The 26,541-nt window shown below is 45.2% G+C and overlaps 1 protein-coding gene across 2 annotated transcripts in view; it reads left to right on the top strand.

The window, feature by feature from the left end:
• The window catches only part of Rmnd1 (required for meiotic nuclear division 1 homolog), a 31,972-nt gene extending 6,323 nt beyond the window's left edge, over positions 1-25,649 (top strand). For both annotated transcript variants that reach the window (XM_036168883.1, XM_036168884.1), the window contains exons 2-12: positions 710-1,227; positions 4,927-5,035; positions 9,153-9,228; positions 10,877-10,916; positions 12,774-12,874; positions 13,785-13,891; positions 15,313-15,377; positions 16,788-16,864; positions 19,105-19,225; positions 24,781-24,897; positions 25,257-25,649. In XM_036168883.1, coding sequence (XP_036024776.1) covers positions 724-1,227; positions 4,927-5,035; positions 9,153-9,228; positions 10,877-10,916; positions 12,774-12,874; positions 13,785-13,891; positions 15,313-15,377; positions 16,788-16,864; positions 19,105-19,225; positions 24,781-24,897; positions 25,257-25,289 — 1,350 coding nt within the window. In that variant the 5' untranslated portion in view covers positions 710-723 and the 3' untranslated portion in view covers positions 25,290-25,649. The remainder of the gene's footprint in view (positions 1-709; positions 1,228-4,926; positions 5,036-9,152; positions 9,229-10,876; positions 10,917-12,773; positions 12,875-13,784; positions 13,892-15,312; positions 15,378-16,787; positions 16,865-19,104; positions 19,226-24,780; positions 24,898-25,256) is intronic.
• The last annotated feature ends 892 nt before the right edge of the window (positions 25,650-26,541 follow it).

Below are 26,541 nucleotides of genomic sequence, written 5' to 3'. Positions count from 1 at the left end.
GTACTGGAAATTGAACCTGTGTCCTCCGCAAGACCAAGTGCTGGACCTGGTGTAGGTGGCTTTAGTCCTAGCACTCAGGAAGCAGAGGCCAGCAGATCTTTATGTGTCTGAGGCCAGTCTGGTCTACATAGTGAGTTCCCAGGCCAGCCAGGACTGCATATTATGAGATCCTGTCTCAGAAAACACAGAAAAGGACACATGCTCAGGGCTGGAGAGCTGGCTCAACAGTTAAGAGCACAGCTGCTCTTCCAGAGGACCTGGGTTCAATTCTCAGCACCAACGTTGCCGCTCACAACTGTCTGTAACTGCAGTTCCAAGAGATCTAACAACCCTCACACAGACTCACATGTAGGCAAAACACCAATGCACATAAAAATACATCATTAAAAAGAAGAACAGAAGCCGGGCGGTGGCGGCACACACCTTTAATCCCAACACTCGGGAGGCAGAGCCAGGTGGATCTCCGTGTGTTCAAGGCCAGCCTGGGCTACCAAGTGAGTTCCAGGAAAGGCACAAAGCTACACTGAGAAACTCTGTCTTGAGAGAAAAAAAAAAAAAAAAAGAACACCACATACTCTTAACTGCTAAGCAGTCGTTCTAGCCCATGTTATACAAATTTTTAACAGAAATACATGTTTCCTAAGGAAATATATGTGTATTATAAACATTTTTTAAACCCAACCTGACTTTTTAATTCTTTTGATTTTAGCCTGAGATGTGGTCATGCCAGCCAGACTTCTCCAAACCCTGGCCTCTTTACACAGTGCATCATCCAAGGCACGTCGGTGCAAGAGACTTTCTCAACTTCCTTTAAAACCGCTTATGGAATCTAAATGTACAGCATGCTGCAACACCCTGAATCTACAGCAACGCTTAGGTTCATTCTTTCCTAATGTTCCAGCTTACAGTTTGAACAAGCCAAAGATCCTGGAAATGAGCCAGATGGTCTCAAACGCAAGCAGACCTTCTCCATTAACCGCTGTCTATTGTTGGGATGGAAAAGCACACCTACCAACCATGCACCCCTTTGGGACGCCCAGGATAAAGACCCATAAACCAGATCTCTTATGTTCTAAGTGGTTTATAAAAACAGTGAAAAGGCATTACTCTATATCAACTGAAACACTTGTTCCAAAACAAGACCTTCCACAGATCAAGAGGCCCCTGAAGGCATCCAGGACGCGTCAGCCATCCCGGACCAACCTGCCAGACCTATCTGTGAATGAGGTAAAGCCCACTAGTTCTGTGGCCCCTGAGTGCATCAGTCCTTGTGTGCCCTCTGAACCAGCATGTGTTGCACTATACCCTCGCTGCTAACTTAGGAGAACTGGGCAGCCAGCTTAGAATTCCGTACAAGACCTTTGAAGCCTAACATAGCCAAACCAACAAAAAGTTGCCCATATCAAGTGTGGCACTAAAGGCCCCAGTCATGGTTTGGGAGGGTTAGTTAGGCCAGGGAGAACTAAAAAGAAGCCGCCAGCCAGGGATGCAACTGAGGAAGAGCTGGTTTTTTGTTATTGTTGTTACTTGTTTGTTTTTTAAGAATTGAACCAGAAATGCATCCAGAAGTTAAAAAGATTGACCTGCCGACCAGCAGGTGTTTGTTACTAGCCTGTGGTGACTGCTTAAGGGTGAAGAGAGGACACCGCGAGGCAGGAAGGAAGCAGTGATTGCTTTTGATGTTTTACCCTCTGCAAGTTCAAGCCTTCCTCTGTTTTGATTTTTAGTCACTGTTAAGGGGTTTCTGGGATTCTTGTTTTTTTCAGATGCAGTTGGCATTTGTCCTCCAAGCTATAAACAGTTTAGGGTCCGAGTCAAGGCCTTTGTTAACTTCGTGTCTTGAATGATATCTTCAGCCATGCCTTGCACTTACATGTGTACTAAATTGAAAGAAGAGGCAAAGAGGGGCCTTGAACGTGATCTTCCCAAGTACTAACCTGGAATTACAGACTAGCGCCACCACACTTTAGCATGGTCTGCTCTCCAGCCGCCCTCTCTGAGTCAGATGATTGTCCCGGTTTCAATTCAGCCTGTTCCCTCAGGATTCACATCCTTACTTTTCTCTTACTGGGACTCTCCATCTCTAACACCCATTCCCCCCTCCGTGCTCCACACCTCACCTTGATTGCAGTTTCCTCAGGAATCTTCACCAGCCACGTTGTGTAAATTATTACTATAATTTTTGGTTTTTGTCTTTTGGGATTGTGCTAGGATTCAAACCGAGGGCCTTGGTTTTTTTTTTTTTTTTTTTTTTTTTTTTTTAAAGGCAAAGAGGTCTTTGATGTCTATAGCGTTGTGCATGGTGGTACACATACCCATAGTGGATCCAGCTGAGGAGGCTGAAACAGCTGGATCATCTGAGCCTAGGAATCAGAGGCCAGCCTGGACGGTTTAGCAAGATCCTGTTTACAAAGAAAAGAATGTATATGTTCAAACCGTGGGTGGGCCTCCTAAATCTACCAGAACAGTCAGAATGTCTGTCTTCAGACTTGAGAGGGTGGACCCTGAGCATGTTTCATTTTGATGGGGCTTGTTTTTACTGAGCTGCTGACAGATTTTGAAAAGATAAATTTTGACAGGCATGGTAGCACCCCAAGGCTCAGAAGGCTGAGACAAGAGGATCAAATTTGAGGCCAGCCTGGGCTATATAGTGACACCCAGTTTCAAAAGAAAAAGAAAGTGCAAGCCAAGGCCATGTCTTTAATTCCAGCACTCAGGAGACTAAGGCAGTCTGATCTCTGAGTTCAAGTCCAGCCTGGTATATGTAGTAGGTTCCCTCCCAGCCAAGGCTAAATAGCAAGACCTTGTCTCTAAAAAGAGAAAGAAGAGCCGTGCCAAGGGTAGACATGGTCACTGGGCAGTGGAGGGCTTTATGAATGGCTTGTATTTTGGATCCTGGTTTGGCTTCATGCCTTGGACTGCCTCTACCTAGACTGTAACAGATGGAAGGCGTCCCCGAGTCCTGGGGTGCTCTGCCAGTTAACTCACCCTCCAGCCTTTTTCCTACCTCCGGAGAGGTGGAACTGAAGGTTGCAGGCCTTGAGTCCGAGTTTGTGTTCCCAGCACCCAGTCCCTATCATGAATCCAGCCAGAGCCCAAGAGTCACCTCAGTAAACAGCATTCCTTTCACGCTAAAAATACCAGGTGATGTAGGATGTGTGCCAGGAACAAGTGATGCTCCAGTGTCCTGTATCACCAGGGAATGGTACTGGCTTCAGCTCTCCTGGGAGCCGACTACAAGTTTCTCCTGTCCCAGTGCCAGTAAGAGAGAAGCACCATTCCCACTGCACACTGGTCATGCTGCAGGAGTGAGGCCCTCAAAAGAGGAATCAGGATTGCTAGCCCCATCTGCTGGACCGAGTGGCTTCCAGAGCCAAAGAAACAAAACGTGTTGAAGTAGACTGCATGTTTGTGTTGTTTTACAATACGCCTCAACATAGGTAAATGTACCTAGCACTTTAGGATAAATAAGGTAAGCTGTGAAGAACTGGAAAGGACTGTGTGAAAATGAAAGCTGCTTACGAAGCAGTGTTACCATGAATAGAACAAAAACAACCAAAGACAGCCTACTTCACCGACCTCTTTCTTTCCCCTTCTAAGTGAGCCTAAGTGAAACAATACCAAAACAAGATGTCAGAGTCCTTTTATAAAACTTCTGAGGTAATGCACACACCTTTAATCCCAGCCTTGGGAGACAGAGGCAGGTGGATCTGAGTTTAAGGCCAGCCTGGTCTACTGAGCTAGTTCCAGGACAGCCAGGGCTACACAGAGAAACCCTGTCACCAAAACCAAAAAGCAAAAGCAAGAAAGCTTGTGAGGCATATAGTAATAGAAGCAGCCCACAGCTGTACATACAGGAGTCCGCGCAAGCCACGTGACCCTGAGCTAAGCGTGCTGAGAGAAGCACAGGCAAGGACTCAGGAAACAGATTCCAGCATGGGGAGGACAGTTTACAGCACAGACTCAGCCTAAGTAAAGGCCTTGTGTTGGAAGACCGTCTTCATCTGAGCTTAGAATACATCTTCTCATGGAAATGGAGACTTGCTACACCTCATCCTTTGAGAGGATGCATTTTATCACAGAGCGGACAGGACAGGCACTTAAACAAAGCAGGCAGAAGAGGTGGGGACTGCCTCACCTAGAGACATCCACCCTAGTCGGGCATGTCCAGGTCTTGTCCGTGGTCAGAGATGCTGGGGAGTCTGTGCAGTCCCTCCATTTGTGTTGACAGGTCACATTTTAGAAATGCTACAAGCCGGGCCGTGGTGCCCCATGCCTTTAATCCCAACATGTGGGAGGCACAGCCAGGCGGATCTCTGAGTTCGAGGCCAGTCTGGTCTACAGAAATGCTACAGTTAGAGCTGGGTGTAGTGGTGCACATCTTTAACTCCCTGCACTCGGGAAGCAGAGGCAGGAAGATCTTAGAGTTGGAGGCTAGCCTGGTCTACATAGAGTTCCAAGATGGCCAGGGTTATATAGAGAAATCTTGTCTCAAAAAGAAGAGGAAGGCCGGGCGGTGGTGGCGGCGGCGCACACCTTTAACCCCAGCACTTGGCAGGCAGAGGCAGGTGAATCTCTGTGAGTTCGAGGCCAGCCTGGACTACAGAGTGAGTTCCAGGAAAGGCGCAAAGCTACACACAGAAACCCGGTCTCAGGAAAAAAAAAAAAAAAGAGGAAGAGAAGGAGGGAGTGTGGCTTCACTTCCAGGGTTGCCCTGTCGGCTTTTTTGACTAGCAGAAGCAGGTTCTTTTCTAACTCTGTGTAACTCATTCCTCTGTGTGCTCACTGAACTCTGTGTGCACCACTGAGGTTCCGCAGCACAGTCTGGAGGGCTGTTTTTGCAGGGGAGAGTTCCCTACAATCCAGCTACCGCTGTAGGGGCTGGAGCCCTCTGGTAACCTCAGTCCTCTGCTCATCCCTAAACAGGACCTGATGCAGTGCACGGCGTTTGCAACAGCGGATGAGTATCACCTGGGAAGCCTGTCGCAAGAGCTGGCCTCCTGTGGCTATGTGGAAGTGACAAGCCTGCCCCGAGGTACTGCTGCCCAAACCCAGCATCGAGTGTGCATTCTGTGTGTCCTGTGGTGGTGTGTCAAGTGTGCATTTGTTCCCACTTCATTTCCCACTGGTGTGCATTATGAAAGTGGTCTCAGAGGTCTGTATTCAAGGGATACAATTAAACACACCTGTAGAGAGTTTTCGGAGTCAAATGAATATGCTTTACTTTATAGGATCACTGCCATTCAAGAAGATCAGAGGGTGTATGTGTGAGCTTCCTGTTGCTATACTGAATACCTGCAGTCAATCTGAAGTCAAACAGGAAAGGTTGATGTGAGCTACCATCCTGGAGATTTCAGTCCACAGCCTAGTTATGTGGGGGGGAGGGTCTGTATTGAGGCAGCATATCTTGGCACAGAACAAGTGGCAGGGAAGCCGCTCCACACAGTGATGAGGTCCCTTCTCAAGGGTGCACATCCAGTGATCTGGCTTCCCTCCATGGGCCGCACCTTTCAAAGCCACAGTGCCTCCAAGCATGGCAAGCTGGGACCAGTGCTTTAGCACTCAGGCTGAACCACCCCTCCATGCTGCTGCTCTCCTGTACATTAGAAACCACCCCTCCACACTGCTGCTCTCCTGTACATTAGAAACCACCCCTCCACACTGCTGCTCTCCTGTACATTAGAAACCACCCCTCCACACTGCTGCTCTCCTGTCCATTAGAAACCACCCCTCCACACTGCTCTCCTGTACATTAGAAACCACCCCTCCACACTGCTGCTCTACTGTACATTAGAAACCACCCCTCCACACTGCTCTACTGTACATTAGAAACCACCCCTCCACACTGCTGCTCTCCTGTCCATTAGAGACCACCCCTCCACACTGCTCTCCTGTACATTAGAAACCACCCCTCCACACTGCTCTACTGTCCATTAGAAACCACCCCTCCACACTGCTCTACTGTCCATTAGAAACCACCCCTCCACACTGCTCTCCTGTACATTAGAAACCACCCCTCCACACTGCTGCTCTCCTGTACATTAGAAACCACCCCTCCACACTGCTGCTCTACTGTACATTAGAAACCACCCCTCCACACTGCTCTACATTAGAGACCACCCCTCCACACTGCTGCTCTACATTAGAAACCACCCCTCCACACTGCTGCTCTACTGTCCATTAGAGACCACCCCTCCACACTGCTGCTCTACATTAGAAAGATGTTTCAGCCAGTGCTGGTTGCACACACATTTATCCCAGGTAAGAGGTTAAAGAGGCAGAGGCAGGCAGATCTCTGAGTTCAAGGCCAGCCTGGTCTACAGTGCAAGTCAAGGACAGCCGTGACTACATAGAGAAAATGTCTTGGGGAAAAATTATTTACACACACAGATCTCACAAATAACAGTAACTGATTAAAAAAAAAATAAGAAAGAAAGAAAACCTATTTAGAAAGCCATGACAGGACTTTGGAGAGGTTTTAAAAGAAATTATTAGCCTAATACTTTTTTTTTTTAGGATTTATTTATTTCTTATGTATACAGTGTCTGCCTGCAGGCCAGAAGAGGGCACCAGATCTCATGGCTGTGAGCCACCATGTGGTTGCTGGGAATTGAACTCAGGACCTCCTAAGAGCAGCCAGTGAGCTATCTCTCTAGCCCCAGCCTAATACTTTTAAATTAACAAAATTAAAGCAAAAGTTGAACACACAAATATAAGAAAGAAAACTCACTTAGTATTTTAGGAAAGTGTGAAGGACTCAAAGATTCAACTGGTCCCAGTCGGGTGTAGTGGTACACACCTTTGATCCTAAAGTCAAGAGACAGAGGAGGTCAGATCTCTGGGAGTTTAAGGCAGTGTCTATGTAGTGAATTTCTAGACAACCAAGGCTATATAGAGACCATGACTCAAAAACCGAAAAAATAAGACTCACTGGTCCCATAAGGGGTCAAAATGCCATGCGTTTTCATTGTTTATTGTATGAACAGACTGTTTTGATGGCAAAAGTTGATTTAGAAGAACAAAGCTGAATTGTCAGTGGAGGCACACACTCAGCACTCAGGAGGCAGAGACAGATGGATCTCTTAAGTTCAAGGCCAGCCAGGAGTACACAGAGAAACCCTGTCTCAAAAACCAAAAGGAGCCGGGCGGTGGTGGCACATGCCTTTAATCAGGAGGCAGAGGCAGGCGGATCTTTGTGAGTTCAAGGTCAGCCTGGTCTACAAAGCGAGTTCCATGAAAGGCACAAAACTACACAGAGAAACCCTGTCACAAAAAACAAACAAACAAACAAACAAAAAAACAAAGCTCTGACCTGAACCCCTGAGATGACAGACTGGTCAGGGCAGCCATGACTGATGCTGAAGACCACTAGTGTGGCTCTGCATCTTTTCATGTCCTTTAGCATACTTTGGGCTACACAGGTAAACTGTCCTGTTAGTACAAAGTTCTTGGGGACTTGGGAGTACGCTCCAAACGGTTGTTTAGGGTTTTTGTGGCTGTCGGAATCCGACCAGGAATCCTGAAGCTTTGAGAATCCTGATGTTAGAAACCAAGTGTGGGGACTTGTTCATGTCATGTCAGCACTCGAGAGGCAGAGGAGGATGAGTGGAAAACCATGCTTGGGTTATGGCTAGATGTAGTCTCAAACACATAAAAATTTAAAAAAGAAGAAATTGTAAATAACTGTACACATTAGTAACAATGTCTTAATTGGGATATATTGTTTAAAATTTACATTATAGATGATATGCATACAAGAACTATTACTATACTAATATGTAAAATAAATAATGATGAATATTGATACATTCAACAGTATTTAAAAGATTAAAAATGTTATGGATAAGTAATTATAATGGTAGTTTTCATGATTAACCTTGAAATTAGCTAAGTTTTTAAATTGTCACACTTTTTCATTGTACATTGTCTATTGTCCAGACTTTACACAATTTAGTTTAAAATCCATGGGGTGAGGATGTGGATCAGTTGTTAGTGTTTGCATGCACACAGCCCTGGCTTTGCTCACCAACATCACTAAAACCAAGCGTGCTGCTGCACACACATAACCCCAGGAGGGTTGGGGCAGAGGCACCAGAAAGATGTTTCAGGTTGTCATTAGTTCCATACTGAGTTGGAGCCAACCTGAAGTGTGTGAAACCTTGTCCAAATAAATATAAGAATTTTAAGAGGCGTTTAAAGAAATAACATTAATTTTATATATTTTTAAATTAACTTTGTAGAAAGATATTTAATTCTGACATAGGTGTATAATGGTAATATTCATTTAGCTGGACTACTGGCTACTGAATCAGAAATCAGTGTGAACAAGCAGTTGTAGATAACATTGCCAATATTATAGGTTGTAGAATGTTCTAGGGACATAATTTCTTACCTTCATTTCATTTTCTAAGACTTTTTTTTTCATTTTTATTAGTTATGTGGGTGTTTTGCTTGTATGTTTGTCTGTACATCATGTGCATGCCTGATATCCTACAGAGTCCAGAGAGGTGCTTGGTCCCCTGAAACTGAGGTACAATTGACTGAGCCACCGTGTAGAACTGAACCTGGGTCCTCTGCAAGAATAGCAGTACTCTTAACCGCTGAGCCACCTCTCCAGCCCTCTCGATTTGTGTTTATTTGTATAGGTGTCTTCGTGTGCATGCACATGTGTGTGCCAGAAGAGGGTATTTGAGCACCTAGAAATGAAGTTACGGGTAGTTGTGAGCCACCCAACATGGGTTTTGTGAACAGAACTCAGGTCCTCTGCAAGAAGAGCAAACCCTCCTAACCACTGATCCCTATTTTGGTTTTGGTGGTTTTTTGGGTTTTTGTTTGTTTGTTTGGTTGGTTGGTTGGTTCTCTGTGTAGCCTTGGCTGTCCTGGAACTAGCTCTGTGGACTAGGCTGGCCTCGAACTCAGAAATCTGCCTGCCTCTTCCTCCCAAGGCTGGGACTAGAGGCATGCACCACCACTGCTCAGCCCATTTTCGCATCTTAAAACCCTTCTTCAGTCTCCAGTGGGAAGTTGATAATTGTGCTGTGGAGCATTCTGGATTGTGAAGTGGTCTAAGAACAGATTAAAACACAGGCTGCTCTCAGCAGGCACTTTATGTCACCTTGAGACACAGCCTTGACTGACGTTTTCAATCACAGACGCAGCAAATATTTTGGTGATGGGTGTGGAGAATGCTGCAAAAGAAGGTGATCCCGGAACAATATTCTTGTTCAGGTAAGACAGGATGGACATGACTTTGGGAAGAGGGCTGCGCCCACATGATTGGAGTCTCTGGGGTGGGCATGCCTGGGATCTTTCTGTGCCAGTGCATTTGGGGTGTGAATTTGTCATCTGATTCTGACTGCATCTTGGAGTTTGTCAGGGCTAAATCTCCTGGTAGGTATTTTTTAAATATGTATTTATTTTATATGTATGAGTTTTTTGCCTCCATAATTATCTGTATACCATGTGCATGCCTGCCTGAGAAGGCCAGAAGAGGGTGTTGGATCCCCTGGGACTGGAGTTACATATGGTTGTAAGTTGACGTTTCAGTACTAGGATTGAATGTGGGTCCTCTGAAAGAGCAATAATTTCTCTTAACAACCGAACTCTGTCCAGCCCCTGGGAGATCAACTTATAACATGAAAAACAAACTTTTTTTGAGACAGGGTTTCTCTGTGTATCTCTGGCTATCCTGCAACTCACTTTGTAGACCAGGCTGGCCTTGAACTCGCAGAGATCCGCCTGCCTCTGCCTCCCAAGTGCTGGGATTACAGGCATGAGTCGCCACCACCACCCAGCTAAAATGAAAATTTTTAATACATGTAAATAGTTGCCCAACATGACTCTCAGTGAATATGCAAATGGGCAGAGCAGCCCTGTCACTGCCCTTTTGAGACTCCACGCCTGCTGGCCTTGCCTTGCCTTCTGCAGCATTTCAACTGAGATTTTTAGCCTGCCTTGGCCATTCCAGATACCTGGGAGAGGGACCCGGGTTCACACAGTCGTACCCTTTTACAGAGTAGAAAGACGGCACAGTAGCAGCCATGTGAAATACCTGCTGCCCTTTTACAGCCAAGGAAAGGGAGAGTCAGGTGCATTGGGGAATAGCCCATAGTCTGGGACAAGTAAGTGATGGAACAGAAGGATGGACGTCCAAAAGAATAAACCAAGCCTGGTATGGTGGTTCACACCCACTGTCCCAGCAACCTGGAGGCTGAGGCAGCCGGGCTGCCGAGTGAAATAATAAAAAGGCTAAACTGTAGGTCCCTCCCACGGTGCCTCATGTCTAGATACTCAAGCAAGCCGTCTTACTAATCAGCCAAATAATCTTCTTCACCAGCATTCTCCGTGTGTTCTAGAGCAGTGGTTCTCAAACTGTAGGTTGTGACCCTCGGGTCAGCCCTTTCACAGGGGCCACCTAAGATCATCAGGAAACACGGGTGTTTATATTATGGTTCGTAACAGCAGTACAAATTATGAGGTAGAAGTGAAAGTAATGTTACGGTTGGGCGCAGGTCACCACACATGAGGAGCTGTGTTAAAGGGTTGCAACAGTCGGAGGGTTGAGAACCACTGCTCTACAGGCTACCTAAGCATGGCTTTCGGTATGTCTCTGAAGAATGTTTTCTCAGGCTAGAGAAATGGCCCAGCAGTGAAAAGCACTTGCTGTTCTTGTAGAGGACCCAGGTTCAGTTCTCAGCACATATCTTGGTGGTTCACAACCATCTGTACCTCCAGTTCCAGGGAATCTGTCCCCCTCATCTCTGTGGGCACCAGGCACCACACAGTGCATACATACATGGAAACAAAATAAAATAATAAATCTAAAAAGAATGTATTCTCCCTTTGCCGAGGTTGACTCTCCTATTCTTTGAATCAGGGAAGGAGCTACTGTGTTCTGGAATGTAAAAGACAAAACTGTAAGTACAGTACAGTATAAGCATGTAGAACTCTAGTCTTCTAAGAATAATTTGTCACTCGTACTCAGCAGTTTGAATACTGGGGTGCAGGGGCATACTGTAATCCACAGTTGCTTTTCTGTGCATCACATAGTGTTTATACCTCCCTTTCATCTTCCAAAATACAATAACTTTCAGTTATTTTTAAATTTTCTACACGACACGGTTGAATTAAAAGAGTAGCTCAAAAGCACCACCCGTGTACTAGTGGTGCTTGGTCAAGTCCGCTGTAAGCCACACATGTCTGTCATGGCAGAACTCGTGAGGTGGAGGCAGGAGGACTGTGAGATAGAGGCCAGTGCCTGAGCTACAAAACCTGCCTCCAAAAAGCAAAGAGAAAACTCTGGGCATGGTGACACATGCTTGTAATGACAGTACTTGGGAAGTGCAAGCCGAAGGATGGGCTGCAGTGTGAGGCCAGTCTCTTGGTTACGTGAAAGAAACGTGTCTGAAAGAAGGGGAGGGAGGGAGGGAGGGAGGGAGGGAGGGAGGAAGGAAGGAAGGAAGGAAGGAAGGAAGGAAGGAAGGAAGGAAGGAAGGAAGGAAGGAAAAGCCTGCCCCAAATCATACCCCTTCTCTGCTGAAATCCTTTCTCACCTGAAATCTACTCTCAGAGGTAATCATGTGGAATCTCAGTGCATGCATATCCTTCTGTGTGTTTTCAGGGTCACTGAAAGGAAGGAGCTACACACATGGTAGGGGAGGGGCGGGAAACAAAGTAAATGTACCAAAGTGGCCATCTGACTGTTGCAAAGGCAGGAAAGGCTGATAACAGGCCTCGCTTCTGTGAGCACTCATGAATATTTCAATCCAAAAAGGAAAAGCTATTTTGTAGATCAGTTTAGCAGAATTGTAAGCATGCATGTCTGTGTCCCCTTCCCCTTATCCCCTTGTTTGCAGGGCTGACAGTAGACCCACTTGAGCATGCTAGGCCTCTGCCATAGAGGCTCTCAGCAGTTCTTCAAGAAGTACCTCACGGCATGAAGATGGTACCGCAGGGTAATGCCCTGAGAGGGAAGAGAGAACTCACCCCCAAGGGGGGGGACACTGGGGTGTATAAATAAGAACAGGAGGGAAGATGTCCATATGTAGAGTATAATCCCACCCACATAAAAAACAAACGATACACGCTCAGAACACATGTAGACGCATGTGGGATCTGCCCTTAACCCTGCAGAGACAAAGGCTATTCGCTAGGTTTAATCATGGCTAACTCAGGATCAGGACTAGGGAGCACTGTCTACACCATTATGTTGCTTTAGCTTTTTAAAGATTCGTCTTATGTGTGTGAATGTTCAGCCTGCATTCATGTGTACGCACCATGTGAGTGTGGGGTGCCTGAGGGAGTGAGAAGAGAGGGCATCAGATCCCCTGGCTGTGAGCAGGCCGCTGTGAACCACCATGTGGGTGCTGAGAACTGAACCCAGGACTTCTGCAACAGAGGCTCTTAACCACTGAGCCATCTCTCCAGACCCTGTTGCCCGTTGCTTTAATTTTTACAAGTAATTTGCCTATACAATGTTTTCTTCTTGCTTTCTTTTTTTTTTTTTGAGACTCAACAAACTATAAAATGTTAGTAGTGATTTTCTTTGGATGCTAGATAATGGTAATTTTTCTTTTCTTTTCTCTTTTTATGCTCATCTGTACTTTCCAAATGTCAAAATAATGAACACGCCATTTGGTTAGATCACTGTCGCAGTGAGCTTGCCTTCTCCTACTAAAGCATGCTACTAAAGTTTGGAAAGCTGTTGTGAGCAGATGAGTGCATGAGGCTTGTAGGGAGTTGGTGTAACCGCAAGAGACCTACTTCTCCCCTAGGTGAAGCACGTGATGCAAGTTCTGGAGAGACATGAAACCCAGCCCTACGAAGTGGCTCTGGTTCACTGGGAGAATGAAGAGCTGAACTACATGAAAACAGAGTAAGCATGTCTCAGCACATGCGTGAAGAGGGCGGGGAGAAGCTTGGAGGAGATCACTGTGAATATATGGGGATTCTTAAGTTACTGGTCAGCCAGTGCCACACCAAAGAACAGGATTTACGTTTACATTCTCGCGTTATCAACCTAAATTAATGAGAGCACACCCTCAGCAGGATGAGTTTATCAGGTTATTCCAGTCAGGATTTACTTTCCAGTAAATCCATGTTTGTTTGTTTGTTTGTTTTCAGTCGAATTTGAATATGACAGATGTGTGCTGAGGAGGTGATCTAGGAGAGACACTTTGAGAGGTGTGAGGGCCTGACAGGCGTCCTCAGGTGAGGACAGGTGGGCAAGCAGAGCCTAGGAGCCTTCCTGGCTCCTCTGTGCTGTGACTACAAGCTCAGGCCGTTAGGCCTAGCTCTTTTGTTCTGTGAAGTCTAGTGTGTCTTTCTATTGAGTCTTTAGAACACTGGACAATAAAAAGTTTACTGCGGGGCTGGGACGATGGCTCGGAGGTTAGGAGCACTTGCTGCTCTTGCAGGGGACCTGGTTTAATTCCCAGCACCCCGTGGTGAACTAACAGCAGTTTATTGGCTAGGTATGGTAGCTCAAACCCGTGATCCCCAGCACTTAGGAGCAGAGACAGGAGAATTGCCATGAGTTTGGACTAGCGCAGGCTACAGTGTGACACTGTGTCTTCAGAATACAGTAAAAATGTTCATGGTAGACAAGCTTTATCTGATTCTTTCTGTAGGTTAGTTCCTAGGAATGGAATCACTCCGATGAGAGTAGGAGAACATTTCTGAAACATCTTCAGTTGTCGAGTGGCCTCTAGGAAGACAGAGTTTTCCAGAAGTGCAGCTGCTTTTAAAAGTCAAAAGACGATTTTCCCTTTTCTCTTCTCTCCCAGGGGACAGTCTAAACTGCACAGAGGGGAAATCAAGTTAAACTCGGAGCTGGATATAGATGACTCCATTCTAGAAAAATTTGCTTTCTCCAATGCTCTGTGCCTCTCAGGTAAGTTATTCTGCTTTGTGCAGATGGCATATTACACAGCTTCATTAAACATTGGGTCATGATACCTGGGGGGTGGGGGTGCACGACTTTAATCCTAGCATTTGGGGGGCACAGGCAGACCTGAGTTCCAGGCCTGGTCTACAGAGCGAGTTCCAGGACAGCCAAGGTTGCACAGAAAAACTGTCTCGAAAAACCATGGGAGGTGAGAGGGAGGGAATTGGGTTATGATATCGGATTGTTTTCATAACACGCAATACAGCCTTAATATCCCTTTTTCTCTTTAAAAAAGTATAAACCATACCATCCACTGGTTGTTCCTGCCTTGTGAATTGCATTGATGAAGCTTCACTTCTCTGAAATGGCCTTCACGTTACTGGTGCTGCTTTTGTTCTCTCTTCTCCATGACTGCTGTACTCAGTAGCCTCAAATCCAGAGGGAGCCCAGCCCCGTGTGACTGGGAGCCAGCCACAGCACTGACATCATGGCCCCTGGAGGAAGCATAGGTGCTCCGAAAGGGTTTCTTTTATCCTGCTGTGCACCAGTTTGCTGCGGGGACAGCACGTACCCTGTGGGAAGCCTCTGAGGTTACTCTGATTTGCTCACAGTCCTGAGGAGTACAGGAAAGGCCATGGAAGTCTCACCCTGCCTCATCTACAGCACTACCCATAGGGGCTAGGTGTGATCTGGGCTCCTGAGATGTGAGCAGAAGTCTGGAATAGGGGATAACCTGTGTTCTGCCAACCGACTCAGAAAGCTGAAGTCCACTTCCCTCTCTCTACTTCACCACTGTCTTTTAGCTTCTTATGTTTGAAGTTTTAGTGCTTTGGCTTTTTCTGTTGTTTTTTATTAGAATTATTAAAAATTCTATTGTTGGGCCAGACTGGCACATACCTTTAATATGAGCACCCAGGTGGCAAAGGCAGGTCGCTCTCTGAGTTCAAGGCCAGCCTGGTGAACATAGCAAGTTCTAGGCTAGCTGGGGCCACGAAGTGAGAACCTGTCTCAGAAATAATTAACTGAGCCAGGTGGTGGTGGTGGTGCGCACTTCTAACTCCCACACTCAGGAGACAGAGGCATACAGATCTCTATGAGTTCAAGGACAGCCAGGGCTACATAGAGAAACTGTCTCACCAAAAAAAAAAAAAACTAAATAAATAAAGTAATTAATTGAATAAATAAAATGTCATTTGACATTCCCTTCTTGTATCTGGGTCATACTTAGAAAGTGAAAACATCTTTTTTATATGTCCCAAATCAGCCTCCAACTCCTCAGCACTTAGGGTTACAGGTGTGCACCACCACGCCCAGCTGTACTTCTGCCTCTTAGTCAGGAAGTGGTAACAGAGGCACCATGCCATGCTGCCTTCTGTGTACATGTGCCCATGATGGTAAAGAAACGTTCCTTCTTCCTTCTTTTCCAGTGAAACTGGCTATTTGGGAAGCAACACTGGACAAATTTATTGAGTCTATTCAGTCAATTCCAGAGGTAATTATATCAGCTCTCTACTTCATCAAGAATTGGCTCCTTGCAGGGGAGAGTACTAATCGCTCAACATAATTCTGTGCACGTTTGAGTATAAAATACTAATAACTAGAAACGCTGTAGAAACTGTAGTGGGAACACGTTCAGTTACACAGAAAATGATGAAGTCAGCTAAGGAATGCCACGTCGGTTTTTACTTGAAGACTTCAGATGACCGTGCTGTGAGTGCAGTGTTTTCAGTGAAAAGCAAACAGTGCTGGTTGTGGCCCAGTGGCGGTGTGATTGTCCAGCATTCACAGGCTCCTTTTCTATAACAGAATAATATGACTCATTATTTTGGGGGGGAAATGGGTCTGGGCTGCAGAGATGGATATGTGATTAAGAGCATGGGCTGCTCTTGCAGATGACCTGGGTTTGGTTCCCAGCACCCACATGGCAGCTCACAACTGCTTATAACTCCAGTTCCAGGGGATCCAATACTCACTTCTGGTGTTCTCTGGTATTAGTCACTCATGTGATGCCAAAACCAACTTGCAGGCAATCACTCATACACATAAAATAAAAACAAATCTCTTTAAAATGAGTGACAAGAAATGTTTATCATCAAAAAAACTGAAAAGGATACATTAATTGGATTTCTCTGACATAAACATAAGCCTGGGGTAACCAGTGTTTCAGTAGGAAAGGCTTATTTGCCCAGCTTGTGCAGCTGGACGGGTGCATTGGTTTAGGCCTTGGGGAGGCAGCACCTCGTGGCAGGAAGCCCGTGGTGGGGCAAGCTGCTCATCTCACGGCAGCCGGGTCATGGTGAGAAGGGAAAAAGGCCAGGGTCCCAGCAGCCCCTTCAAGGCCGTGTAAGAAGTGGCCTAACTTCTTCCCAGAAGGCTGCACCTCTAAAGGTTTTACCCACTTTCCAGTAACGCAAGCTGAGAATGAAGCCTTGGACGGATAGCCTACCAGGGGCCATTTAGGAACCAGACTGTAGCAGAAGGGATGGAAAGCCTGAGTAAAATTCTGAACTCTTGATATGAGTCAGGACATTTCACTGGGCAATAGTTATCTAAATCGTTCATATAAAATGAAGTGTTCCTTGAGTCCGTGCTACATAGGCCTAACACTGAATAGGAAGATGTACATGCACTGCCGCCCCCCCCCCCCCCCCAGTGTCTGTCAGGAGGAGTGACTTCCAAGAGTTCTTCCTGCCCAGGGTACCAAAATCTGGGCAGGTCATCTTTGCCTAAAATGTCAGTGTTTGCTGTGATGTATATAGAATAACAGAAAAATAGTGTACCTGATCAATAAAGATGAAGTTTTTAGTATTTTCTGAATGGGGTTCATTGGAGCCACAAATGGAGATCCCACAGACAAAGGCCCATTGTGTATGTTTTCTGTTTTTGTTTTCTTTCCAAATAGGCACTAAAAGCTGGGAAGAAGGTCAGACTGTCTCATAAAGAAGTTATGCAGAAAATGGGTGAGCTCTTTGCCCTCAGGTAAAATGTCCTCTTGTAAATGAAGGATTTCCTTCCTCTTCCCCATGAGAAGCAGGAAGGCTCCATTGGGACTGTCAGGAAATCGGATGAATACAGAAGAGCAAATCTCTTTATTAAACATGTCACACATCACAGGACCCCCAGGAAACCAGGGCAGTGCACATAACGCAGAGTGTGACTTAGCACACTTAGTTACTGGGTGTCATTGATCCATGAAGTTTTCCCCTAATGTCCTGAGTCTGACACTGTTCAGTGGTCCAGATGAGGAGGAGCCTGTCTCCTCACTGGGATTTCCCATCTTTGTGGAGTGATGTGGCCTGTTGTCTCACGGGGCCAGTCATCCAGTTTCCTCAGATGTCTTCCCACCCCTTAGATCAGCCAGTAGAAGAGTGGTCCAGGATTTCAGTGCCTGTGTTTCCCAGACGGCAGGAATGCTCGTTGACATTCCCTCATTGAGAGCATCCAGCAATAGACCTGAGTTGCCTGAGAAGTAGAGGAGATTGTTTTCCTCTGTTCTCTAGCTAATACAAGCAGACCCCATAAATTGTAATAACCAAACTCAAAAGGTAGGCCTAAATGAATTTCATTTGAGAATAGTTTCTACAAAGCCTGACTTTCCTTCCGTTTTCATCTTTACAGTGAAAGTGTGTCTGTGTTACTACAGAGAAAGTAATGGGCCAGCAGGTGGCTCACTTGCTGTTGAGCAAGCCTGGCAACCCCAAGTAAAGGTTTGGAGAGACAGGCAACTCACAAAGCTGCCTCTGATCACTACATGCTTTGCCACACACTCTCAATTTTTTTTTTTAAATTTTTTCTCCTGAACCTGGAGACTTACTCCATGCACATATAGACACACGTGCACATAAATCAAAATCAATTTTTTTAAGAGATGTAGTGATCTGTGAAGACTCAATAACTAAGGATGTCAGGTGAAAAGTGAAGTCGTGGGGCTGCAGATGTAGCTCAGTTGGTAGTGTCTGCCTCGCACACACAAGGCCTGGCTTTGTTCCCTGGCACTGCAGGAAACCATGGAGATAAGAGAATCAGAAGTTCAAGGTGATTCTCAAGCTAGTCAAGGAGTTTGAGGCCAGGGTACACTACATGAGACCTTGTCTTTATTTTATTCTTTTCCAAGACAGCTTTTCTGTGTAGCCCTGGCTGTTCTGGAACTTGCTCTGTAGACCAGACTGGCCTTGAACTCAGCTCCGCCAGCCTCTGCCTCCCGAGCGCTGGGATTAAAGGTGTGCACCAGTACCCCTGGCTGAGACCTGGTCTTTAAAAAAAAAAAAAAAGAAAGAAAAAATTACAAGATATGGTGCATGCCTTTAATGTCATTGCTGTGGAGATGGATGGAAGCAAGTCTCTGTGATTACAAGATCAGGCTAGTGTATGCAGTGAGTTCCAGATCAGCCAAGGTAACAATGAGATCCTGTTGAAATACAAAAACAAAACAAAACAAAAAAATCAAGTTGCAAATTATATATGCGGTATTATTTCTTTTGCATAGTAAAAATATTTTTATTTCCCTTGACCTGTGCATATACACAAGTCTGTTTGTGGAGAAATGTACAGGTAGTCCTATGAAAGTGTCCACAGGCCTGTCCTGTCATTAAAGAGGAAAGGATTTTTCATTTTTTGGTAGGCTAACCAAGCTGACCACTGTGTTCCTGCTTTCCTCTCCAACATACATCTTAAAGAATTAGCAGCTGTTTGTATTTTACTATGCAACATGAATTTCCATTAACTTAAATATTTTTAAAGTAAGCTCACACTTCTGATACCAAAATATGGGTGAAACTAAGAGAGCGCCAGTGTGGCGGCACACTCCTTAGTAGCCTTAGTACACTGGAGACTATGGCGTACCCAAAGCCAAGCTAGCCTGAGCTACATTGTCAGTTCCTGGCCAGGCTAGCCTACGCAGCCTGTTGCAAAGGAAGAGACTCTGCACGCTGCTGCCTGTCTTGTGTTTGCGCGGTGGCTAGAAGGTTATAGAGGAATCTTAAAGTGGCCAGTGAGCCAGAGCGAGGCAGCGGGGGCTTTCGGGGTCAAGAAAAGGGAGGTATTTCTTCCTGGCTTTCCTGTAGAGGGTGCACAGGTGTGGGGGGTGCACTTCTCGAGTATTTTGTGAAGAGGGACACTTAAAACCATTCTCATATTACACCATGAAAATACGGAATATAATAGGAACTGGTTTTTATCTTACCATAACTAAAAAGCTAACCTGTACTTTCTGATTTAAGGCACCGTATAAACTTGAGTTCAGATTTCTTGATGACTCCTGACTTCTACTGGGACAGAGCAAACCTGGAGGAGCTTTATGATAAGACCTGCCAATTTCTCAGCATCACCCGAAGAGTTAAGGTGTGTATTTTTCAAGAGAAAAAGACATCCAGAGCAGTGGTGGCACAGGCCTTTAATCCCAGCACTTGGGAGGCAGAGGCAGGTGGATCTCTGAGTTCAAAGACAGTCAGAACTACAAAGAGAAACCCTGTCTGGGAAAAACAAAAACAAGAAAACGGGAGAGACAAGAGAGACAGACAGACATTCTCTGCTATGATTTTATTGCCGAAATTTTCAGCCAAGTCTTTAATTGCATTTGGAGAAATATTTGACTTCTGGTCATGTCTCCTCAGATTCCCACTTCTGCCTTTTGTCCTCACTGCAGTCGGTTTAGTTTTTTTCTCAGGAGACTGAGGCAGGAGGATTGCTTTTGAGCTCAAGACCAGTGTGAACTGCAGAGATACTATTTCAGCTCTGACTACCTGAAGAAGGTATAGAATATAAAGAATTGTTAGAAGAGAGGGTTTTAGATAAAAAGTATCACACTGTAGCCCAGGCTGGCCTCAAATTGTAACAAGGAGTTTTTAGATACAAAGTATCACATTATAGGCCAGGCTGGCTTCAAACTCCCGGTGATGCTCTTGCCTCAGCCCTAGTCCCAGGATCACAAACATGAGCCACGACATTTGGCCCCATGTCTCCACTTTCTGTGTCAAAGGCTCAGTTCTAAGAATTCCATGTTCTGTGTTTTAATGTTTGTTTTTGAGGTGGAAGTCTCACTACCTTGCCCAGGCTGGCCTTGAACTTGGGAATCCTCCTGACTCAGCCTTCCAAGTAGTAAACATGTTTATCTTTGTACTACATGTGATGTGCATAGTTTATGCTTGTGTTCATATGCATATGCACATGTAGGTGTGCACATGCATGTAGAAACTAAACTGTGACTTCAGCCTTCCTCCACAGCTGTCCACCTTTATAAAGAAAGATAGCTATTTATTTATATTATCGGTGTGTCTGTGTATCCAAGGGTACATGTGTGTGGAAGCCAGCTGCTAGATCCCTTAGAGTTAGACTAACAGGCAGTTGATAGAAGCCTCCCAGTGTAGGTGCAGGGAACCACACTCTGAACTGTCCCCTGGGAGAGCAGCAAGCACCCTCACTGTTACATCAGCTCTCCACCCTCCACCAGGCTTCAAACAGGCTCGCACTGGACCTCACTGCTCATTCAGACTGCTGGCCAGCAGATGCCTCAAGGACCCTCCTCTTCCCTCCTCCCGAGCTCTGGGATTATGGGCATTCGCTTCTGTGCCCGTTTGATTTTTAAGTACATCTGCTTATTTGTGTGTGCATATATGCCAGTGTGCAAGTGGACTAGGAAACTGGATTTCTCCTTCCACCACTTAGGTTCTGGTGTTTGAACTCCAGTTGACAGGGTTAGTGGCAAGTGACTTTACCTGCTGAGCCATCTTGTAGGCCCTATGCCTGGACTTTTTATGTGGATGCTAGATCTGAAATCAGGTCCTCATGCTTATATTACAAGCACCTTATCAGCGGAGCCACCACCCACCGTTTTCTGCTGAGTATCTGTTTCTAATGGCCAGGCACAATGCTGGTTTACACTTATTCTGTAAGTGGGAGGTAGGTAAGTGCGTGGGTGCTATGGTATGAGGAAGTCAGAGGGCAACTATTAGGACTCAGCTCTTTCCACCGTGCGGGTACGAGGGATTGAATTTAGGCTTAGCAGCAAGCACCTCTACCCACTGAGCCATCTTACCAGCCTCAAAGTTTCTGCTTTTAAACTTTTATTCTCTCAAACAGCTTCTAAAGTCCTTATTTCTTTTGTTGTCTAGAATAGTGTGTTTAGCTGTTTCCTGGTCTACATGCTTCTCAGTATTACTTCCAATCACTTCCCAGTCACCTTATTCCCATCAATTAAATTACATAATTTCAAAAAACCCTCTAAATCCATTGACTGCTATGCAGTTCTAGAATATATTCGTTTCTCCAACCCAGACACTTGTCCTTTGCATAATCATCCCATCAAAGATGTCCACGACTTGTCACTCATCTTGGTGTTCCTTTGTGTCTTCTATGATGCAGGAATGTAGAAATACTTGCCAAATTTCAGGCTAAGACAGCCAAGCCATGTCACCTCAGCTGGCTTGGAAGGACTGGTAGGTGGTGTTGGCAGAGTTGTTTCAGGGGACTTGGTGTAGTTTGATAACCAGATGTGAGACATTTGATAGCCCAGGTTGTCTGGACACAACACAGGAAAGATTGACTTTCCTGATGCACAGGCTGAAGGTAGGGATTATGAGGGAATGCTAAAGATCTGTGCAAATGAGGCTCGCCAATGCTAGCATTGGCTAACTGCTGCTGTGCAGTAAATTTCTCCAAAACTAGCAGCTTAAAACAGCTCTTTCTCCTAGTTTCATGGGTGAGGGCCTCTCTCAAGGCTGCAGGCATCTCGGGATCCACTTCCTGTCTGTTCATGAGGTTGTTAAGATTCAGTCCCTCGAGGCTATTGGACTAAGGTCTCAGTTCCTCGCCACAGAAGCCTCTGTGGAGTATCTACTGTCACACACATGGTAAGAGAGTCCTAGATTCAACAAAACAGGAGGCAGTATCTTACAGCCTAATTACAGTCCTAAGTAACTGTCTTTTCTGCACTGTTCTGTTTAAAATAGGTCAGATGCCCACACATACTCCAAAAGAGGAAGTAACATCAATGATTAGCAGGTCAGAAATATCTAGATGATATCTTAGAAGTCACCTGTCAGAATGGTTTTGAGAAAAGTTTGTTTTAGAGGCCTATTTTGTAAACAGTGACCTACATCATCCTCACACTACCAATTAATGATTCAGCACCTACATGGTACCATATACCCATCACTAATTTCCAGACACTCAGTAGGTACACATTCCTATGCATAAAGCAAATAAACCTAAAAAATTAAATTCTAGAAAGACAAATACCCTACAGGGTGAAGACAAACTACTTCAGATGCTGAAGATATAGGTTAGTTAGTGAAGAACTTTCTGGCATGTGTGGATGAACCCTGAGTTCTGTGTCCATCATCTATACACTGGGAGCAGTGGGGCTTGCCTGTAATCCCAGCATTTAGGGAGAGGGGGAATCAGGAATTCAAGCTCATCTTTGGCTACATGGTGAGTTAGAAGCCAGCCTGGGCTACATGAAACCCTGTCTCAAAAGGAAGAGTACAACACTGATTCTCTTAAGACTAGGGTGTGGTGGTTGGCAGGTGGGGGTAACACTGCAAAATGAACTGTGGTAGTGGAAATGTACTTACATAGATGATGTTTGTTAAAATCTGATGCTTAGAATGGGTGTTAGGTAAATTGTCTCTATTGATTTGAAAATAAGCCTCGTGTTTTTTGGGTGCGGCTGTATTTATTGTGAGAAATTTTTTAATATTCCAATTGCCCTCTTTGAGGTCTCTCTCCATGTGCAAATTTCGAGTGTAATCGTTACGATGATGTGATGACTGTCACCAAATGTAGGCCTCTTTCCCGCTTGGAACCAGCATGTTTCCGCCCAAGCTGAATGAACTTGATTAGGAAACAGCCTTGAGCCCAGGGCTGTCCGCACTACCAGCACCGTGTTTTCCTGACCTCCACTCTGGTGGGGGTCATTTTCCACTAGCCACATTTCCCTTCATGTGTCTCCCCGGCAACCTCTGGCCCTCCACACTGACATTCTTAGGCATCCCCTAAGCCAACAGTTACTCCCCACTACTGTGTAAACTCCATGACATCTGCTACTGTATTTGTAGAACAAACAGGCAATTAGATTTCAAAAGGAAACAAATTATATTCTCCTGATTTTGAAACTGCTTTGGCCTGTGCCAAATGCTTGGGTTAATCCAGCTTTGAACTAAGAAAACTTATTTTAATCAGGAGACCTATCTTTAAAAGAAAAAGAACCTAAGTAGCTCTGGCTAGCCTTGAACTCAAGACATCTCAGGTACTGAGATTCAATGGTAATTCACTACCATTCTCTGCAAGAAAGTTCCATGAGATTTATTCTTTATGTAAGTCTGTGTGAGCTTTTTGCAGTACATGGGTGCAGGTCCCCATAGTCCAGAAGAGGGTATCAGAACCCCTAGAACTGGAGTTACAGGCAGTTGTGAGCTGCCTGACATGATACTGGGGAAGGCCTAGGTTGTCCTTTGCAGGAACAATGAACACTCTTACTGCTGAGACCTTTAGTCCCGAGGACTCTTAACACTGCACAGATTATTTGGGGTTTTTGTTTTGTTTATTGTGAACAATCGTTGGGGGAGAACATGTTCTCTGTTCTGTGGTCACAGCTGAAATTGAGGTCTGTCAGCAGTTGAAGAGAAACTTCAAGATAACACATTAGAGGCCAAGACTAAGCAGTCAGTAGACAGAGAACAATCAGCGTGCACTAGACATTTCTAGTTAGAAACTACAAGGTGGGCCTATCATCCGGGAAAGTGTGTGTGCTGTTCCTCACTAGTAAAGCAGTTGAATGCTGTGTAGAACCCTGCGTATGGCATACAATGTTTCAGTCCACGCCTGCACAAACTGTGTCCCCCAACTTTACAGCTTTCAGAGGAATGTAAAGTACTAAATAGGTTTGTAACTACCTAGTACTGACATCCATGTTTTAAAATCAGGTTATATTTTGTGTGACACCCATCCACACCCCACGTCAAGCAGTTTATCCAAAGTGCCAGAGCCTCTGCCAATCTGGCTAGTAGTGGTGCTTTCTAGTGGTGAGTTTCGGGTTGCATGCACTACGTATTTCAGTAGAAAGGTACCTTTGCTTACTTCAGCACATATACTACAACTCCAACCTTGGGGATTAGCATGGCCCTATGCCAAAGTAGTCCATGCCACATGCTTAATCAAGTTTCCCTAACAAAATGCTAGGCATCCCTATTTTTTAAACTTCCATCAGGAGCTGGAGAGATGGCTCAGCAGTTAAGAGCACTGACACTGGCCGCTCTTACAGAGGACACAGGATCAATTCCCAGCACCCAGTTCCAGGGAATCCAACACCTTCACACAGACATACACATGCAGGCGAAACACCAATGCACAAGAATAAAAATAAATCATTTTTTTAAAAAAAGGTTTAAAACCTCCATCAGTCTTACAAGGATTAGTATGCCAAAAAGAAAAAAAAATTTGAAACTGCAATACAAAGGGACCAGGGACTATAGCTCATTTGGTAGTGTGCTTATCAAGCATGAAACCCTTTTAAGTTCAGTCCCCAGCCCTGCATAGACAGATGTGGTGATTCGTGGAATACCAGGACTCTGGGCCGAAGAGATGGCTTTGGTGGTTTGAGTACTTCCTGAATTAGTACCAGAGTTAAGGTCCCAGCACCCATGTAGCTCACAAATGCTTGACATGAGCCCTTGAGTGGTTCTTGATCCTTCTGCCCTCCCCCCCCCAGGCCCCTGCACATGGACGTTCAGAAACACACAGTAAGCAGAATTGCACTACCACTTTGTAGATGGAGTCACTAAACACCACTTGCTAATGGCTTTAGTCTTTGAGGACTAAACAGCAAGAATTTAATAAACTATATATCTGATTTTGTATTCTTTAGATATAAATGCATGACACTGAGATCTTCCTTGCAGGTCATGAATGAAAAACTTCAACACTGCATGGAACTAACAGACCTAATGCGGAATCACCTGAATGAGAAGAGGGCACTCCGCTTGGAGTGGATGATCGTCATCCTCATCACCATTGAGGTCAGTAGCAGCTGGGTTCTAGTCCAGAGAGGCAGTCTCAAATGACTGGTTCAGATGCTCTGACCAAAGACAGCACTCGCTAGTTTAGCTGTAAACTTATCACGTACAGCCTAAGATCAGATCACCTGTGTGTGCCTCACACCCGCAGCCTGCCACGAGAGAAAGGCAGTGCTTCTTCCAGGGACACTTCTCATCACAGCAGTCTTGGAAGTCACCTTAGCTGCTGTGGTGGTGAATTCTGTCAACTCGACATAAGGTAGAAACATCAGGGATTTGTGAGCCTCAGAAAAACCCTTAGGAAATGAAACTCAGTTGTTTCACCATGTGATTAGTAACTCTAACTTTTTTATTTTCCTAAGGTAATGTTTGAGCTGGGAAGAGTGTTTTTCTGATCTTGTGATAATGAGAAGAAATTACTGGAAGAGAGAAATCAAGTTTTGCAACTTAAAAAAAAAAAAATCAGCATTCACTATTGGGTGAATTCTTACACAATAGGTATTTAAACCTTTATACCAACTGTTCAGTGGGCATGGGACACACACCTGGAGTCCCAGCACTCTGAGAGCAGAGGCAGGAAGATGCGTTCCAGACTGGCCTTGCACTGCACAGGAAACCCAGCTGGGAGGGGACCGACTGTGGCGGCACACACCAATCTCAGCACTTGGAAAGCAGAGGCAGAGGACTGCCCAAAGTTTGAAGCCAACTCTAACACAGCAGGACTCTGTCTCAAAATAAAACAGATGTCATAATGACCTTTTGCAGTTCTTAAATATATTGTTGCCCAAATAAAAATTATATGATGTTTGGGTCAACATACTGAAAGTTCAAAAGGAAACTGTTGCATCAGTTTTAGTGGCCTAATTTGACTGTTCACAGGCACACTGCACCTCAATAGTCAACCCTTTGTCCTGTAACATCAAGAAAGCCAATCTTCCTACAGACACTTTATTATGTGCATGACTCAATGCATCACCCACACCACAAACACATAAACATGGAAGATATTTACCTTCATGGCCTTTTCAGGCATAGTTCTGCCCACCCCTCACCCCACCTCCAGTCTACCAAGATCACACTTTTTATACATGTGTGCTCACCCAGTATTACTTTGCACTAGAATGGAATGTTCATTTGTTCCTTGGTTAACTGTATACCTAGACGACACAAGTTCACTGGTACCTTGCTGATGCAGTGACTGCTAATACTGCTGATTACCTGGCCTTTCTTTCCAGCACACTGCAAAGGTGTAGGAGCTGTGTCCCAGCTGAGATCCCTGTCTGTACCCAAGGGTACTCCAAGTTTTCCAAGGAGCAGGTAGCATGGAGAGTTCATAAACTAGCTGTCACGAGCCTGCCATGACTTCACAAACTGTAGCATCTATCAGCCACGCTGGTTGGTCTGCTGCTTAAACCACATGAAGGACAATTAAACTGGTGAGTATAGTCTTTTTGAGCCAAGGCCATTAAGACCTCTGTTAAGAGATGCCATGTCCAAGTTAACACCAAATGACAGTGGGTGACAAGTGCAATTACCTAAACAGAAAATTGTAACAGTTTCAATAAGCTAGTAAAACTATGGTCCTGATAGCTCTGACAAAACTTTAATATTTATAAATGTTGCACAAAACAAAAACAGATGTTTTTC

Source organism: Onychomys torridus, chromosome 19, assembly GCF_903995425.1.
Source record: "Onychomys torridus chromosome 19, mOncTor1.1, whole genome shotgun sequence".
NCBI lineage: Eukaryota > Metazoa > Chordata > Mammalia > Rodentia > Cricetidae > Onychomys > Onychomys torridus.
The sequence above is the reverse complement of the archived record's forward strand: the minus strand, read 5'-3'. Positions and strand labels throughout refer to the sequence as shown.